This window comes from Scyliorhinus canicula, chromosome 2 (assembly GCF_902713615.1).
Source record: "Scyliorhinus canicula chromosome 2, sScyCan1.1, whole genome shotgun sequence".
NCBI classification, from domain to species: Eukaryota; Metazoa; Chordata; class Chondrichthyes; order Carcharhiniformes; family Scyliorhinidae; genus Scyliorhinus; species Scyliorhinus canicula.
The window spans coordinates 63,647,694-63,663,741 of record NC_052147.1 but is presented as its reverse complement, the minus strand read 5'-3'; the positions used below and the strand labels follow the sequence as shown (position 1 = coordinate 63,663,741).

Genomic DNA, 16,048 nt, shown 5'->3' with positions numbered 1-16,048 from the left:
ATCCCTAATAACCACAAGACTCCATGAGGAGGATGACAGGATGCAGTGAGGATTCTTCTGAGAGCACAAGATAGTAACTAGGAGTCTCTGGTACCAGTCTGGCCGAAGTCAGTGCATTCACACTCTGTGAAGAGTCTCAACTCATGCAGACCTTGGGGGAATGCTGCTGTACCTCATACGTGGACTTCAAAAGAATTTGATCCTTTTTCTGCATCATCACCTGTTCCCTTCAGCATTACATCTACATTTGTCCAGAATGAAGATGAGTAGGGGGGACATCCCCACCTCAAAATTGTTCAGAACATCACATGACCCGACAACGCTAACGCATTATATTCTTGCAGTACAAACAATCAACATCAAGTGCAGACAGCACTGATGTGGGTAGTGACCTTAGGATGGGACAATCATTGTGGTCAAAGGTTTAGACACTGCACAGAGGTGAGGTCCTGGACTGCGACCCGTGCCTTCATTTTGTGCAGGGACCAAGGTTTCACTTTTGAATGATACAAACATACCTCATCATAACAAGGAACCAAAGACAAGGAGATATGATTATGGGTGTATTTATATTGGTAAACATTATATAGAAGCGGTGAACACCCGTGCCCATGTTGTACAACTGCATCTTCTAGACTTTCCGAACTCCGCCGCTATCTCTTGGCATAAACCCGACATCCACAGAAGAGGCAGCCTTAAGTTTCAATGAGATCTCCCCCCCCTCATCCTTCTAAACTCCAATGAGTGCAGACCCAGTGCTCAACCTGACACCCCTTTTTCTTTTGTGACCTGGGGTAAAGAAAGGGAGGATGTAAGATGACCTGCGATCAGAGCTGGAGAAGCATAAGGTGTGCTTTTTCTCTCTTCTGGCATGCTCTATGTCGGTGTGACTTTCAAGTATGACTTTCCACTGTTGAGAGTCTACTGCTGGGAGGGGGAGAGAGAGGCGGATTGGTCCGAATGCAGCTGAACTTCCTGGAGGCTGTGTGCTTCAGTGGCCTGGAACAAGGAAAGGGAGGATGTAAGATGACCAGGCGCCATGCTGGAGAAGGGGAAGGGGTGCTCCTTTTCTCTTCTGGCATGCTCTGCATGGTGTGACTTTCCAGTGTGATTTTCCACTCTTGAGAGTCTACTGCTGGGAGCTGTGGGAAGGTGAGAGAGAGAGGCGGCTTGATTTGGATGAACAACTTGATGAAAGCGTTGCACAAATGCTTTTGAAGATTGCTGGTGACTTATTATAGCGTTGACTTCTAATTTGGTTTTCTTTGTATAAATCAACTGTTGTAGTTTTGTGTTTGTATCGTTATTCTGTAGCGAAAAGGTGCTTGTGTGTGTATGGCACGGTGCCTTTTCCTTGTTGGTTAAAGGTTAGTGTGATATATGGACTGTTAAGTAGTTTGTTTTCATCTTTTTGTATGAAGGCATTGTTGACCATTTGATAAACAAAATATTCTCAAGTGGTTCTGCAGGTTGTGTTTGCTGCTTGCTGCTCCTTGTGGCTGCAAATACCTGGAGGTTGCTGTTTCTTTCTTTTTCTGTAGCCTGGAGTAAGGAAAGGGAGGGTGTTGAGATGACCGGGTGCCTGGGCTAGAAAGGGGGAAGGAGAGCTTCTGGCGTGCTCTGGGTCGGTGTGATTCTCCATTACTGAGAAATATTTTGCTGGGAGCTGCGTGAGGGGGAGAGAGGGGCAGATTGATCCGAATGAGCGGTGTTTGCTGCTCGTTGCTGCAGCTACCTGGAGGCTGTGTGTTTGTTTACTGTGGACTCTATTCTTTTGTAGCGTGGAGTAAGGAAAGGGAGGATGGTAAGATGACCTGCTGCCAGGGATGGAGAACTGGAAGGAGAGCTCTTTCACTCTTCTGGCGTGCTCTGGGTCAGTGTGACTTTCCACTGCCGAGAAGTCTATTGCTGGGAGCTGCAGGAGGGAGAGAGAGAAGTGGCTTGATCCGAATGAGCAAGCGGTGTAGAAGAAATGTTTCGCAGATCGCTGGTGATTATATTGTAAGTGTGATGAGTGCTGCATGTCGACTAGCACATCGCACTGCTAGTTAAACACTCGAGGATTTTTTTACTGCGCCTTGAATGGCAGCGGAACATGTGGATACCAAGCTTTGGTTCTGATTAAATTAGGCCGTCTAAGAAGGCCTATACAACAGAGGCTCGTGGACAGAGACTTATCCATAAAACAACTAAACAGCAAGGGTCCTCCATTTCTGTTGAGGACCTGTGAGGGGTGATACAGTGTGTTTTGGTTTTCTTTGTATAGATGAACTGCTGTAGCTTTGTGTTTGTATCAATACTCTGCAGCGAAAAAGTACTTGTGTGTGTATGGCGCAGTGCCATATCCTTGTTGATTAATGATTAGTGTGATATATGGACTGCAAAGGTCATTCACCAGGCTGTTGCCTGGGCTGCAGCATTTCAGCTATGAAGGGAGGCTAGGATTGTTTTCCTTAGAGCAGAGTAGGTTGAGGGGGGGGGGGGGGGGGGTCCTAATTGAGGCGTACAAAATTATGAGAGATTTAAATAGAGTAGATAGGAAGGAACTTTCCTTTAGTGGAGGGATTAATAACCAGAGGCATATATTTAAGGCAAGGGGCATGAGATTTAGGGATTTGAGGGGGAACCTTTTCACCCAGAGGGTGGTGGGAATCTGGAACTCACTGCCTGAAAGGGTGGTGGAGGCAGGAACCCTCACAACTTAAAGTGTTTAGTTGAGTATTTGAAATGCCATAGCATACAAGGCTGCAGACCAAGTACTGGAAAATATGATGAGAATAGATAGGTGCTTGATGGCAGGCACAGACATGATGGGCCGAAGTAAGTCTCTGCAGAATTTTGTAGGTTTCAATGAGATCACCTCTTTCTTCTAAACTCCAGCGAATTTGAGCCGAGCTTTCTCAGCATCCCATCATAGGACAACCCCCTCATTCCAGGGAGAAAATTAATGAACCTCCGCTGTACCATCTCCGATGCAAGTATATTTTTTCTTAAATGTGGAGGCAGAAACTGCTCACGGTAGCACAGTATTCCAGATGTGGTCCCACCAAATCCCTGTACCATTGTTACCTGTACTCCAATCCCCTTGTAATAAAGGCAAACATGCCAGTTGCCTTCCTAATTGTTTGCTACACCTGCATGCTAACTTTCTGCATTCCTTGTATAAGCACATCAAAGTCTCCTTGAACATCAACACTTGGAAGTTTCACACCTTAAAAAAAATATTTTGCTTTCCTATTCTTACCAAAATAAATAAATTCACATTTCCCTATATTATATTCCAGCTGCCATTTAGTTGCTCACTCACTTAACCTGCCTATCTCTTTGCAGCCTCTCACTGCTCTCCCACAGATTACCTTTCACCGTAGCTTGGTATTATCACCACGCTTAAGATACTTTCTGCCTCTTCATCTAAGTCATTAATATCGGGTGTGATTCAGCGATCATGTTGCGTTCGGCACTGGATGAATCCCAGGAGAGCCCCAAATTGGACTCGCAAATATATGGACGCCTGATTCACTTGGCACCTCAGAGTCAACAGCCGCTCCAGCGAGACCTCACCAGTTTAGTACTGTCCCACATAAACATGGATCGGGCACCTTGGCAAGGTCCGCTTCGCACCTTGGTACTGCCAGCCTGGAACACTGGCATTTCCATGGTGGCTGGGTTTTACTGCCAGAACGCCTGGGTGGCACTGCCAGGGTTCAGACCCAGGAGGCCTTGCCAATTGAAGGCAGGCTAAGGGAGGGGTTCCCAGAGGCCTTGAACATAAAAAATAGGAGCAGGAGTAGGCCATCTGGCCCCTCGAGCCTGCTCCGCCATTCAATAAGATCATGGCTGATCCTTTTTACGGACTCAGTTTCACTAACCCGCCCGCTCACCGTAACCCTTAATTCCTTTACTGTTCAAAAATCTATCTATCTGTGCCTTAAAAACATTCAACGAATCTACCAGATGCATTCTCAGAAAACTCTCATCGAGGAATATTAAACAGTATGATGACTGGAAAGGGACTGGTATAAATCGTGATTTAGAAAGGCATGGGGTGGGATTCTCCCTTTGGGAGACGAAGTCCACACGCACGCCGGAAAACGGGCAAGATTCACTCCGGACTTTTTCCTCGAAAATCCAGGGCGATTCCTCATTCTCCAGGGGGCTAGCAGGCCTCCAGCGAGCGTCCCACAGCTCTGGCTGCTGGCGGGGGTCTGCTGGACAGACCGCATGGACGTGCATGCGCACGGCGGCCACAAGCGGGTCCGCGCATGCGCTGGTGGCCCACCTCGGCGCGGGAGCCGCCGACATGGCGGAGCCACACAGCAGGCCCAGGCGGAGGAAGATAGGTCGCTCCCGGATTGCGATGGCCCGTCGATCAGTGGCCCTCGATTGCGGGCCTGCCCGTCATCGAGGCTCCTCCCCGGTATCCGACCCCCATCCAACCATAACGGCCCCATCAGCCGCAACTCCCGAGTTCCCGCCGGGTGGAACCACATTAGAACCATGCCGGCGGGCACTCGGCCCGTCGAGCACGAATAATCGCTGGGGAGGCCTTTTCCAACGACTCCCGACCAGTGCTGTGACGATCACACGCACGAATGGTGGTAATTCTCTGGTCGCCGGAGAATCGCGTGCCGGCGTAGGGGCCTATTTTGGGTAATTCTCAGCCCCTGCGCCAAGCGCGATTTCGGTGCGGAGGGTCGTAGAATCCCACCCATGGATTAATCAAGAACAGTCAGCATGAATTTATAAAGGGAAGGTTGTGTCCGACTAAATTGACCAAATTTTTTAAGAAGCACCCAGGAAGATTGATGAGGGTATCGCAGTAGATGTAGTCCACATCAATAGGAAAACTTTAGGCGAGGTCGCACATGGTAGACTGTTAAAAAGTTAAAAGCTCATGGGGTCCAAGGTATCCCATCCAGAAGATAAGAAGGAAAATATATACATCTATGTCAACCTGCCTAATTTATAAAATTATTTTAAAAAATGGACAAAGGTTTTACCCTGATATGCATGACTCCCCATTGTAAACTTCAAAACCAGCAGGAATTTTGTTATTTTTAAAGAGGCACTAATACTCCCTGCGACAGCAGAAAATCAATTCCAAAGAAATGTACCAACACCCTTTTACATTTCTACGGCAGAGCTCTGGCCATGAAGACAGTGGGCTGGATTCTCCGTCCCACCGCGCCAGATTTCTGGTTCAGCCAGCTGGCGGGATGCTCCGTTTCGCCGGCTGGTCAATGGGGTTTCCCATTGTGGGGCAGCCCCATGCTATCAGGAAACCCCCGGGCTGCCGACAAAACGGAGCATCCCGATTGCGGAGAATCCAGCCCCGTATGTCTGCAAGGACGAAAGGAATCCTGACTTCTCTATTAAACGTCTCAATATACATCTTTTGTCCAAAACCCAGGAGAGGAAGTGGGAAGTATGTCACTTGACCTACCACCACCTCCCGTCCAGCTGCTAGAACCTGTATTATTGTTGCATGGAACTGAACCCAGGAAAGCTACAATATTATCACCTAACTGGCAGCAGCAGAAAGAGCTCTGTCCATTGTGGAGGTCCTTCCTTCTGGTAAGACGGATCACCCTGCAACAGTTTCAGCTTGCTAACCTCTGAAGGAATACACAATTGGGCTTTTGATTCTGTTCTGGATGCACGTGAAAGCATGACTATTATTTTTACCATGGTCTTGCCCTGTGCTCCTTTCTTTCTCCTGTCCCTTTTTTATTGTATGATGCAAAATGGGTGGTGTTGCAAAACCCCTTCCCGCATTTTGTGTATTTGTATCAAATAAACCAACCCTCTTATTTTACCTTATCTCGACTTTGCTGTGGGCTTATTAATAGAGGATTTTATCACTCCAAACTGAAACATTGGGGAAAATACACCACCACTTTTAAGGGGGAAATCAAAAATCAAAACAGCTTTCTGCTTATGGAAGTGTAGTACTGAAAGTATAAATCAGGGCTGTTTAAATGAATGCCCCTCCTGTCTGTCACAAAGGGAAAGCAGCAAGTTGGATTCAAATTTGTCTCAGTGGCAGGATCATGGTTGATAGGTGTTTTTGTAGCAGATGGGTGTTTCCAGGGAGGGTCTGTGAGGCTCAATACGGAGTCCCTTGCTGCTGGTGGTACATATCAATGATTTAGACGTCAATCTGAAGGGCCATGAATATGGTTGTTGCAGGTGTTCTGAAAAGTGGTCACGTGGGTGAGGAAGAAAGTTGTAAACTGCAGGAAGGTATCAATGGATGGGTCAAATGGACAGAAAAGTGCCAAATAGAATTCAATCCAGGGAATGTGAGGTATTGAATCTCAGGAGGACAAACAAAGCAAAGGAATACATAATAAATGGCAGAATTCTGAAAAGTGTTGAGGAACAGGGGAACCTTAGAATGTACCTCTCCAAATCCCTGAAAGCAGGGCAGGTAGATAAGGTGGTTGAGAAGGCACATAGGATACGTACCTTTATTGGCCGAGACTTCAAGGTTATGCTGGAGCTGTGGAAAATGTGAATTAGGCTGTGATCAGATGAGAGAGGAAACAAAAGAGATTTATGAAGATGTTGCCGGCATTGGAGAATATTCACTGTGAGGAGAGATTATTTAGGCTGGGCTTGTTTTCTTTGGAACAGAGAAAGTTGAGGGGGAATTTACTTGCGGTGTATCAAGTTATTAAGGGCCTAGATAGAGTAGATTGAGGATCCTTTTTCATCAGCAGAGAAGTCAATAACCAGGGGGTGCAGATTCAAAGTAATTGATGGAAGGATTCGATGGGAGTTGAAGAGTTAATTTCTCACACAGAAAACAGTGCAGGTCTGGAACTCAATGTCTAAAATGCTGGTACAGGCAGAAATCCTAAGTGCCTTTAAAAAAAGCACTTGCACTTCAGCTGTTATGACCTAAAGGACTATGGGCCAAGAGAAGGGAGGTGGGATTAGACTGGAGAGCTCTTTTTTGGATTGTATGGAGATGATGGCCTAAATATCTTCCTTTTGTGCTGTAAATCTTTATTTCTATGTGTGAGTAGTATTAGACTAAACAGCTCATGTGGAGACTCACTGGGCAGAAAGTTACAGCTGTAACTTTCTGTAATTTTATCGTAGCTCCTTGCACTTTAAGCTTGAATAGAAGTGTCACAAACCAGTACAACCTGCAATTGCAGTGTGCAAGATAGCCATAAATTTCCAGACAAAACACCATTTAGTAACATAAACAAGTCACCTTATCTTATGTGCGTCCCACATGTTCTACCATAACAAGTACTTCCTTCTCCGTCTATATATCCTCGGTCATGACAGAAAAATACCAAATGTTACAATTTCCTCTGTAGCACCACAGATCACTTCACCTGTCCAAGCTAGACAGCCCAGTGCAAATGTGATAGTCACTGCTAAGGAGTTATTTCCTGTACATTTCAAATTTCAGCCTATTTAGCCATCAGTGTAAAAACTAACTCTCAGTCGGAAACTCATGGACAGACCTCAGCACAACAATTTTGTTCAGAGTTCAACTGCTGGTGGAAAGCAGGATCTGCAGATTCTGAGTATGTGCCAGTGCCCACAATTTCTGAAGCAGTTTCAGCAGCATCTGACCCAGCCAAATTAGAGCATAAGTCGCTAGATTTGTTTTGCAAAAGTATTTGAATAACAACTAAGAGGATAAATTTCAAGAGTTTTATTCAGGTAGGATTTGTGTCGATGTTTTTTTCTAAACTGAGAAGCTGTTGTGCCAGTGACAGAGACAGTGACAGAGAAAGTGAGGGATGTCAAACTGTACTGATAACAAATCAGTTGTAGCTTTAGTTGGTGTTAGAATTAATTTTTCGAGTAACTTGAGCCAGCATTAAGGTGAGAGGAAGAGAATCATAAGAAAAATAGATGGAATAACACATATATATATATATAGCACCTTTCATAACATCAGGACATCACAAACTGTTTCAAACAGCCAATGAAGTACACCTCAAGTGCAGATCTGTTATAATATAGGCAGATACAGCAGTGAGTTTGTGCACAATCAGGTCGAAGATTTCACACTGAGATAATGACTGGATAATCAATTTTAATGATGTTGCTACAAGGATAAATGTTGGCCAGAACACAAGGAAAATGTTCATGTTTTCCTCCAAATAGTTACAGAATCATAAAGATTCATTAAATCTGCATTTAAATATGAAGGTCTGTTTCAACTTGGATTCATCCAGCTCCTGGATTTAACCCACCTGCAGGCGTAAAATGAAGCCAGTGGGAATCACTACTGGCCCAGCCATGTCCCTGACCATGGTGGGGGGCTCGGAGGCCATTGTAGCCCCTGTGTGGTCAGGGACAAGGCTCAGCAGTGCCCTGGCATTGCCACTTGGAACTTTGGGAGTGCCAACTTGGCAGTGTCAGATTGGAATTGTCAGGTTGGCACTGTCAAGGGACATGACCTGAAGCGGCAGGGCCTGAATATGGGGCTGGAAAGGGGGCGGTCTTGGGGGTTGCGGAGGGGGCGGGAGGATAGCTGATGTGAGGTTCGTTTCGGTGACCCCATAGTGAGGTGTCGTTTACTTGGGATGGGGTAATTGGAGTGTCTATTTGAGTTTGGGGCACCGGAGCCCGTCTTGCCGGCATCTTCAGGTCACGCACATCTTTCACGGCACAAATCCCCCCCAACCACCAAAACATTGTCAAAGTGTGGGTGCATGGTGATCGGAATCATGACAGACCACTCAACAGGAATCGCATGGTGTTTCCCACCAGGGACCTTTGGGAGAATTGCGGCAAGTGTCTTTCCTTACGCAAATTTGATTTTTATTTTCCCTGCAGAAACAAAGGTATTAACCTGGTGCATTATCTTTGGCAACACCTCTGCCAGAGTCCACTTGCTAACTAATCAGCAGTTTTCTCATGCTGAGTAGAAACTGTTGTTCTTTTTACAACTGGTATTCTTGAGAATTCTGTCCTGATGTGTACTAGATGAAAAGCTTTGGTAGCATGTCCCTTTTTCAGCAATACTCAATTTTTAGTTGCTAGTTCCACCTGGTAACATAGCACAACAATTTATTAAATTGGAACCAATTTACTTTCTACATTTCAGAATAATCCATTCTATATTATAACATGCAGCCCAACTAGCAGACAGTGCTCGCAACGTTTCAAAGATTAAATGCAGGTAAAATGTTACGAACTGGATTTTGGAGTCTACTATTTTGGTAGTAACAGGAAAGAAAAGCAATACTATTATACTCAGGTAGACAGTGGCGACAAAGAACTAGCAAACATTGTCAAACACAGTGCATTCAAATTCACATGTGCTTATTGCTGCTACAGCATTAACAGCTCCAGTTCTCTGATTTTAGTGGCCTGCGCAGGCATATAGTGCAACCCAAAACAGAATATTAAATAGGATTGTCATGGAATAGAGTGGCAACAGTATCCTATTAAGAATCAACAGTTAGCAATGTCAGTTTCTAGAGTTTCTAGCCATTACCTGCTTTCATGATTTGTGGTCACGCTTTTATGTCAACATTTCACATAATCCATAACCACGGAAATTCTGTCTGTTAATATCTATCTGGGACGATTTTGAGATACTGGGTCAGAAGAGGAGTTGAGGTTCTGCGGTCTCTTTTCCAACTCCATTGTCACCTTGTCTATAAATAAGTTCATCAACTGACTAAGTTGTCTTGAACAATAGGGACCAATCTTTTGGAGGAAGAATACACAATGACCATGTCTGAACTGTACCATTTTAGAACAGCAATACCCACACCTGATAATCAAGTTTAATTTTGAACATACCTAGGGCAATAGCCATTGGGACAAGATGTCCTTCAACTGGGCCTGAAATGTGTGCTGTAGATGCTATCTGATGCGATGGACTAAACAAGTATTGGTTGTTCTGGAAATTTGTAACCTGGATATGCCGTTCTCTCTCTGGGCTGGTTATGATCGTCTTGAGTGCAAATGGAGTGGTTTGTGTTCGAGCAGATTTCACCTTGACACCTAATAAAATAACAAGACGGTTATGAGACATCAGCAATAAATTTATGGCACTAGATAGAGAGAAATCATTTTCTCTGAAGGTTAGAGCTGCTCAATCATTAATACTAACGAGCCTGTAATTCACAAGAAAAAACTCTCTACATTTGGAGCGCTGTATCCAGAGGGTCCAGCATGCATTTCCAAACTTAGGAAATCTATTGGATAGTTCCCCAAAACAGGAGTGGGGACTGCAATTTACAATGAATCTGTGCTTATTGTTTACACTACAGAGAGCACATCACTTCATGCTGCCTGCTTATTTTCATGATCTCTGTAGCTGGTCTGCTTTAACGGTGTTATTCATAGGCTGGACACATCAGCAGAAGGCCAATATTGTGAATGACTAGCACAACTTAAAGCTAGTCCACACTGCCTTAAATTAGCTTGAATCTCTTGGAAGAGGTGCATGATGGCTGTGTTACGATACCCTTGGAAAGTGCACGGTTAATTCCAGCCGCACGTGCCCCGAAGTCACAACATATGTGAATTACCCAATAATTTTATAAAAATTCTTGACGTCTTTGGCCCTTAGTTGTTCAATAATTACAGTCACCACGTTTGTAAGTTGAAACACATTTATACTAAGAACTATCATGAAATATGCAATAATTACAACTGGATAACAACAAGCTAATACTGACTACCCACTTGAACTGACCCACCCTCGACCCACACACAGCAGGCAGACAACACAGAGGGATGGAAAGGGGTAAAATAATAAGGATGAAGGTCAAAATCATAGAATCACAGAAAAATACAGCAGAGGCCCTTCAGCCCATCATGTCTACACTGACGGTTGAAAAACACCTGACCTGCCGATCTAATCCCATTTGCCAGCACTTGGCCCATGTTAAAGATAAGAGTCTTTGTTTCAAATAGTCTTTCTTCAGCAGATCTTCCTCACAGCACGCTGGTTGGTAAAGTCTCTAGTTTACAGCTGGTAATGGTCTTCCTTGCAGAGTAATTCATCCAGGGTGCCCACAGGTTAGAAAGTTTAGTACTCACTCGCAGCAGGTTTTCTGGAGAGATAATTACTTTTTATCAAACTGGGACTTCAGCTCAAGGTTCACATTCAAGCCTATATCTTTCTGTATTGGCACTTTATTTCACATCAAACCTTGCTTCCAGCTCATGATTTGACTTCAAGCCTCTGTAGTCCCAAGAGAGTGACACCCAGACTAGCTGGAGAGAGTCAGCCCACACAGTGGCCTCATGTAAATAATTAGTTGGATCTTTTTGGAGAAAGTTAGTTCGACCCCTTCATCCAGGCTGCAGAATCAAAAGTAAAATCAAACTGAAATCTCATAACTCTGAAAACATTCCTGTGGGATCAGATCAAATCACCACCTGTTACCGGGTAGAGCACAACCTGTTGCGCCCATTCATTGGCCATCAGCCAAACCAATCAAATCAAGTCATCACTGAGGGTGGCCAGTCTGTAATCACCAATCTAAAACAGCACAGCCTTCTGGAACCTTCTGTTTGAATTAAAGGCGCATGCCACTTCTTCCTTCTGGTTGAATTAAAGATTCAGGCTGCCTTAAAGACAGATGTCAATAAATTAGCCATGGATCAAAAATATAACGGCAAAAATAAAAGGGGAAATAAGGGAAAAAACAAGAACAAACAGCAAGGACCCTTACAACTGGAACAGGTGGTAACACTCATGAGGGAAGAGAATCTGCCTTCGAAAGAATGAGAAATTGCGTGGTGGAGGGGAATGACACCCTGGGAGAGGGTTAGCAGTTAGTTGTTGGATTCTGCTTGCACAGCCAGTTCTTCGGAGAGATTATCAGGCTGTAGTCTCTAATTCACATCAGCCTTCTTTGGAGTGAGAGAGAGAGAGCTCTTATGTTACATTTCTGGAGAGAATTCATCAGTTTTTGGAGAGAGGGAGTTAGAGCTCCGCCAACATGGTTTCAGAACCAAATATGAAATGAACTCCGGGTTTATAACACTGAGAAACATGTCCATGAGACCAGAACCAATCATCACTAGCTACTGGGCAAAGCACAACATTTCGAGCCTGTTCATTGGCCACCAGCCAAGTCCATCAATCCGAGTCTTTGCTGATGTCAGTCAAAAACAGTGCAGCCCTCTGGGATCTGCTTGTTTGAATTAGCAATTAAAGGCATAGGTCATGGCTTCCTAAAGTCACAGGTCCATTAAACATCCATGAATTAAAATGAATAGCACCAATAAAATAGAAAGGGGAAATACAAGGGAATAGACAGGAGGGCTCCTTACACAGTTCTAACCACAGTGCCACCGCCCCAAGGTAGAGGGAGGGGAGGTGTCCTCTATCCGCTGGGGGGCAGGGGCGGGTGGGATATAGCCATCCAGATACCTGAGGGGAGAAAATCATGTAGCACTGCTTACAAAGGTGCAATGCTGACTATGTGGATTCCCTCTGGGTAAACAGTGGCAGAGGCTACCTGTACAGCTCACAGGATGTTTTCCATGATCTCATCAGGACTCAGATGAGGACCTCACTGGATAGCCTGTAAAACAACACTGCCTGGATGCAGAATGAAATACTTGGTGCATTGGGAAGCCTGTGAGAAAACATGCGGTCAGTGTTATGGAGCATGGAGGAGTCCAGCACCAATTTGACACAAGGTACAGCGCACAGCCTACAACCATCATTAGATTGTTGTTTCTCTTCCTGCACCTAATGGTACACAAGGCAGACTTTATCTGTTTTCATAGCTGGTTTTGCCTGGAACAGGTCGCTAGAATGTCTCCAGAGGCTGAACGCTGAAGAGGGGCCATTCCTCACCAAGCATGGCCGACCAGGAGTCCCTCCCAGTCTTATCACTTGGCTTTGTCATGTTGGAAGGGTTTGCAGGCTGATACTCAAACCATGTTGGCCACGCTATGCATTTTCTTTGGCCATCAGGTCCGGAGGGTGATTCAAATGCAGAGCTTCTGGTTCAGAGGCAGAGGAGCTACCGATTGCACCACAAAAGGCCTCCATCATCCTTTCAAAAATGAAATGAAATGAAATGAAAATCACTTAAGTAGGCTTCAAATGAAGTTACTGTGAAAAGCCCCTGGTCGCCACATTCCGGCGACTGTTCAGGGAGGTTGGTACGGGAATTGAACAGGCTGCTGGCCTGCCTTGGTCTGCTTTCAAAGCCAGCGATTTAGCCCTGTGCTAAACCAGCCCCTAGACACCCATCTTTAAATAATCAGCCTTAGTGATATGCAACAGTGGACAGCAAATTGTAAAATTTTACAAATAGCTCCAGCTTCAGCCTGGAAGGACCCAGATGTAGACATGTTCATCGCCACAATCACCTTTCACAGGCATTGGCGATATGGACCTTTCACTGCTCTGAAGTTGCAGTTGTGGTTGCTTAAGTGACAGATTTCAGAGAGCAAGTCCTTGAAGAAACACGGACATCTCACTTATGGTTCATCACCACGGTTCCAGGCAGAGAATTGATCCCTGAAAACCTTCCCTGTCTCCACCCTTTTTCCAGCTGCTTGTTTGTCTATGCTTCACCAATGTTTATTCTCCCAGTCATAATCCATTGCATGTCAAGGATCAACTAGTTTATGAGGATCCCTACAGTCAGCAGAAACTCCTTTAGCGCCTGCCACCTGTTGTCTTTTCCAATTTGAAACAACTATAGAAAGCGTCAGACACTTGTGGAATCACAGCAAGAGCCAGAAGAACTCAACCGATAGCTCAACTGCAAGTGACTGGCGATCCTTTTAAATGACACTCGTTGGGGTTCCTTTCTGCTGTTGAATGTTTGTTCAGCTGTGTGGAGTTAAGAGATGGTATTAAGTGGAGCATTCAACTCCAAAAAGGCATCACTTGTGTCAAATCAGTTTGCATGCCGATTGATGTCATGATCTGTCTGCTCTGTATAATTCCGGCAGATGCCCATTGGGCACGCACCAACACTTGCACCAATACACTTCCAGAGAACTTCACCCCACAAGTGTGTGCATGTGGCATGGATGCATTTTGAAGTATCAAAAAATGGGTGTTAATGAGCCGAATTTCTCACTAAGGCTATCCGAGCACAGTAGCGTGCAAAGCCAGACAGTTTGATCTCACATTTAATTTTCTCTCTATTTTCCCTACTGATCACCTTCATGACTGGAAGATTGAAATCTCATCTCAGAACACTTGCACTCCTCTTCCTCTGTTGCTGCAGAATAATACTTTTCTCAAAAATACATGTAGAACATTATCAACTAAATTTGTTTCTTGAACGAAGACAGTACAGAGTATTCTTACAGTAGTTGTGAAACAGTTAAATCAACTGTTCTTGGAGATTTGTTCGTCATTAAAGTGACAAAGCACAATTGATTTCTACGCCTACTGTTGAGTTTCTAAACGCATTACCTTGTTATATAAATGCAAGTTATTGTTATGGATAGAAGTCTGGGAGGAAGTTGTCGGCAAATTGTTTCAACCACAAATGGGCAACAAATTACTCAAACACCGCGTTTGTTTTATATAATCTTACTTTCCTCCGTGTTTCTTACTTTATTTTGCTGAGGAAAGAGTTTCAGCTTACAAAATAATTTAAAGACCACTTCTATCATCTACGTCAAAAAAGTCCAACCCAAGTCCATATTATTTAAAATGCTCAGAAAAGTCAACTACAACTAGATCTTATACTACTCGGTAACATATGGGCAGCTTGCATCTGATTAAATTTCCTTTGAAGTGAGCTTGGTAAGCTTCCTCCCCTGAAAACACAAATATATACATGATTAGGAATAAAATGAATAAATTATTGCAGACATCTTCGTGTATTACCAAGCCATTCATTGTTGCTGTAATTAAACACATCTGGTAATGACCTACTTAATGGTAAATCAGCATCATTATGATCTCTTCATTTAATTAAATGCAGATTCAAATTGGAGGGAGAATCAGATTAAAACATGCAAGTCTTGCCTGACTGATTAAACAGAACCAGACTTGTGAGACATTTCCTAAAGCCAGAACAGCAAAACAAATCTGAGGAACAACGTAACTGGTAAAACATTATACACGATTTAGAAGGAAACAAATCACTCACCCTTAATATTCTCAATCACTTTAGGCCTCTGAGGTTTGGATTTAGGTGCAGGAGAGTTCACCCTCAGGTATGGGTCTTTCTTATATGTACTGCGATGGCCCTGATAAACTGCCTTTCCATATACTCTTCTGAGGTAATTTTCACTTTGCAACACTGGGTCAGTCAAAATAATCCCATCCACATCAGCTGATATCTATATCAGAAAATATAATATTAACTTTATGCATGTTTGTCAACTTCAAGGTTTAATTATACACGTAGGGCCAAATTTGTACCTCCAAACGAGATGTGAATCGGGTTTTGAAACATTGAACTTAGCTCCCTTTTGCAGCAAAAACTATTTTCTTCTGCCTTCCCAATCCCACGCCATTTTTGTGTGGTGCTTTTGCGAGTCAGGAAGGCCAGGTACAAAATGCACAGGCACTCTTTCGAGGCTGCGATTTCTGTTGGAGAGGGACCATAGGAACATTGTATTTACTCCCACACACAATTTCCATGTGCTGGTGCAGGTTTTGGAAGCCCCAGGAAATACGCACCCGTGTTTACTGAGGGAAGCCGGCCAAGGAGTTAGGAACATTCTGAAATGTAAGTGTAAAATGTTTTGACAACTTCAAATGTCACTATTAGATGCTGTAGTATAATGTGGATGTATTTTTAAAGTGATTTATCTATCATAGGGCTCTTTCCTGCAAAGATGAGTTGACCATTACATTGGCCATCATTCTGTAAACATTGACTTGCATTACGATATTTTTACCTTTGGAGAAAATGCCACCATGCACTTTAGCAAAAGGAAAAAGTAACGTGATGCATTCACAAATGTAGACAAATGAGTTCGAAAACCTGATTTCATGTTTAGCGCAGGGATTTAAATGTACAACAGCTCTGACAAGGGAATAACATTTCCAGCTTGTGAAAGTGGAAAACAATCTCCAAACCTGCTCCCTCTCCATTGATTGATTTGAAATGCA

The 16,048-nt window shown here is 44.1% G+C and overlaps 1 protein-coding gene across 1 annotated transcript in view; it reads right to left on the bottom strand.

Annotated features, from left to right (window-relative positions):
* The window catches only part of kiaa0586 (KIAA0586 ortholog), an 818,517-nt gene that overhangs the window by 366,555 nt on the left and 435,914 nt on the right, over positions 1-16,048 (bottom strand). Inside the window, exons 16-17 of the mRNA XM_038780001.1 lie at positions 15,078-15,270; positions 9,787-9,990 (exon numbers count right to left, since the gene is read on the bottom strand). Coding sequence (XP_038635929.1) covers positions 9,787-9,990; positions 15,078-15,270 — 397 coding nt within the window. The remainder of the gene's footprint in view (positions 1-9,786; positions 9,991-15,077; positions 15,271-16,048) is intronic.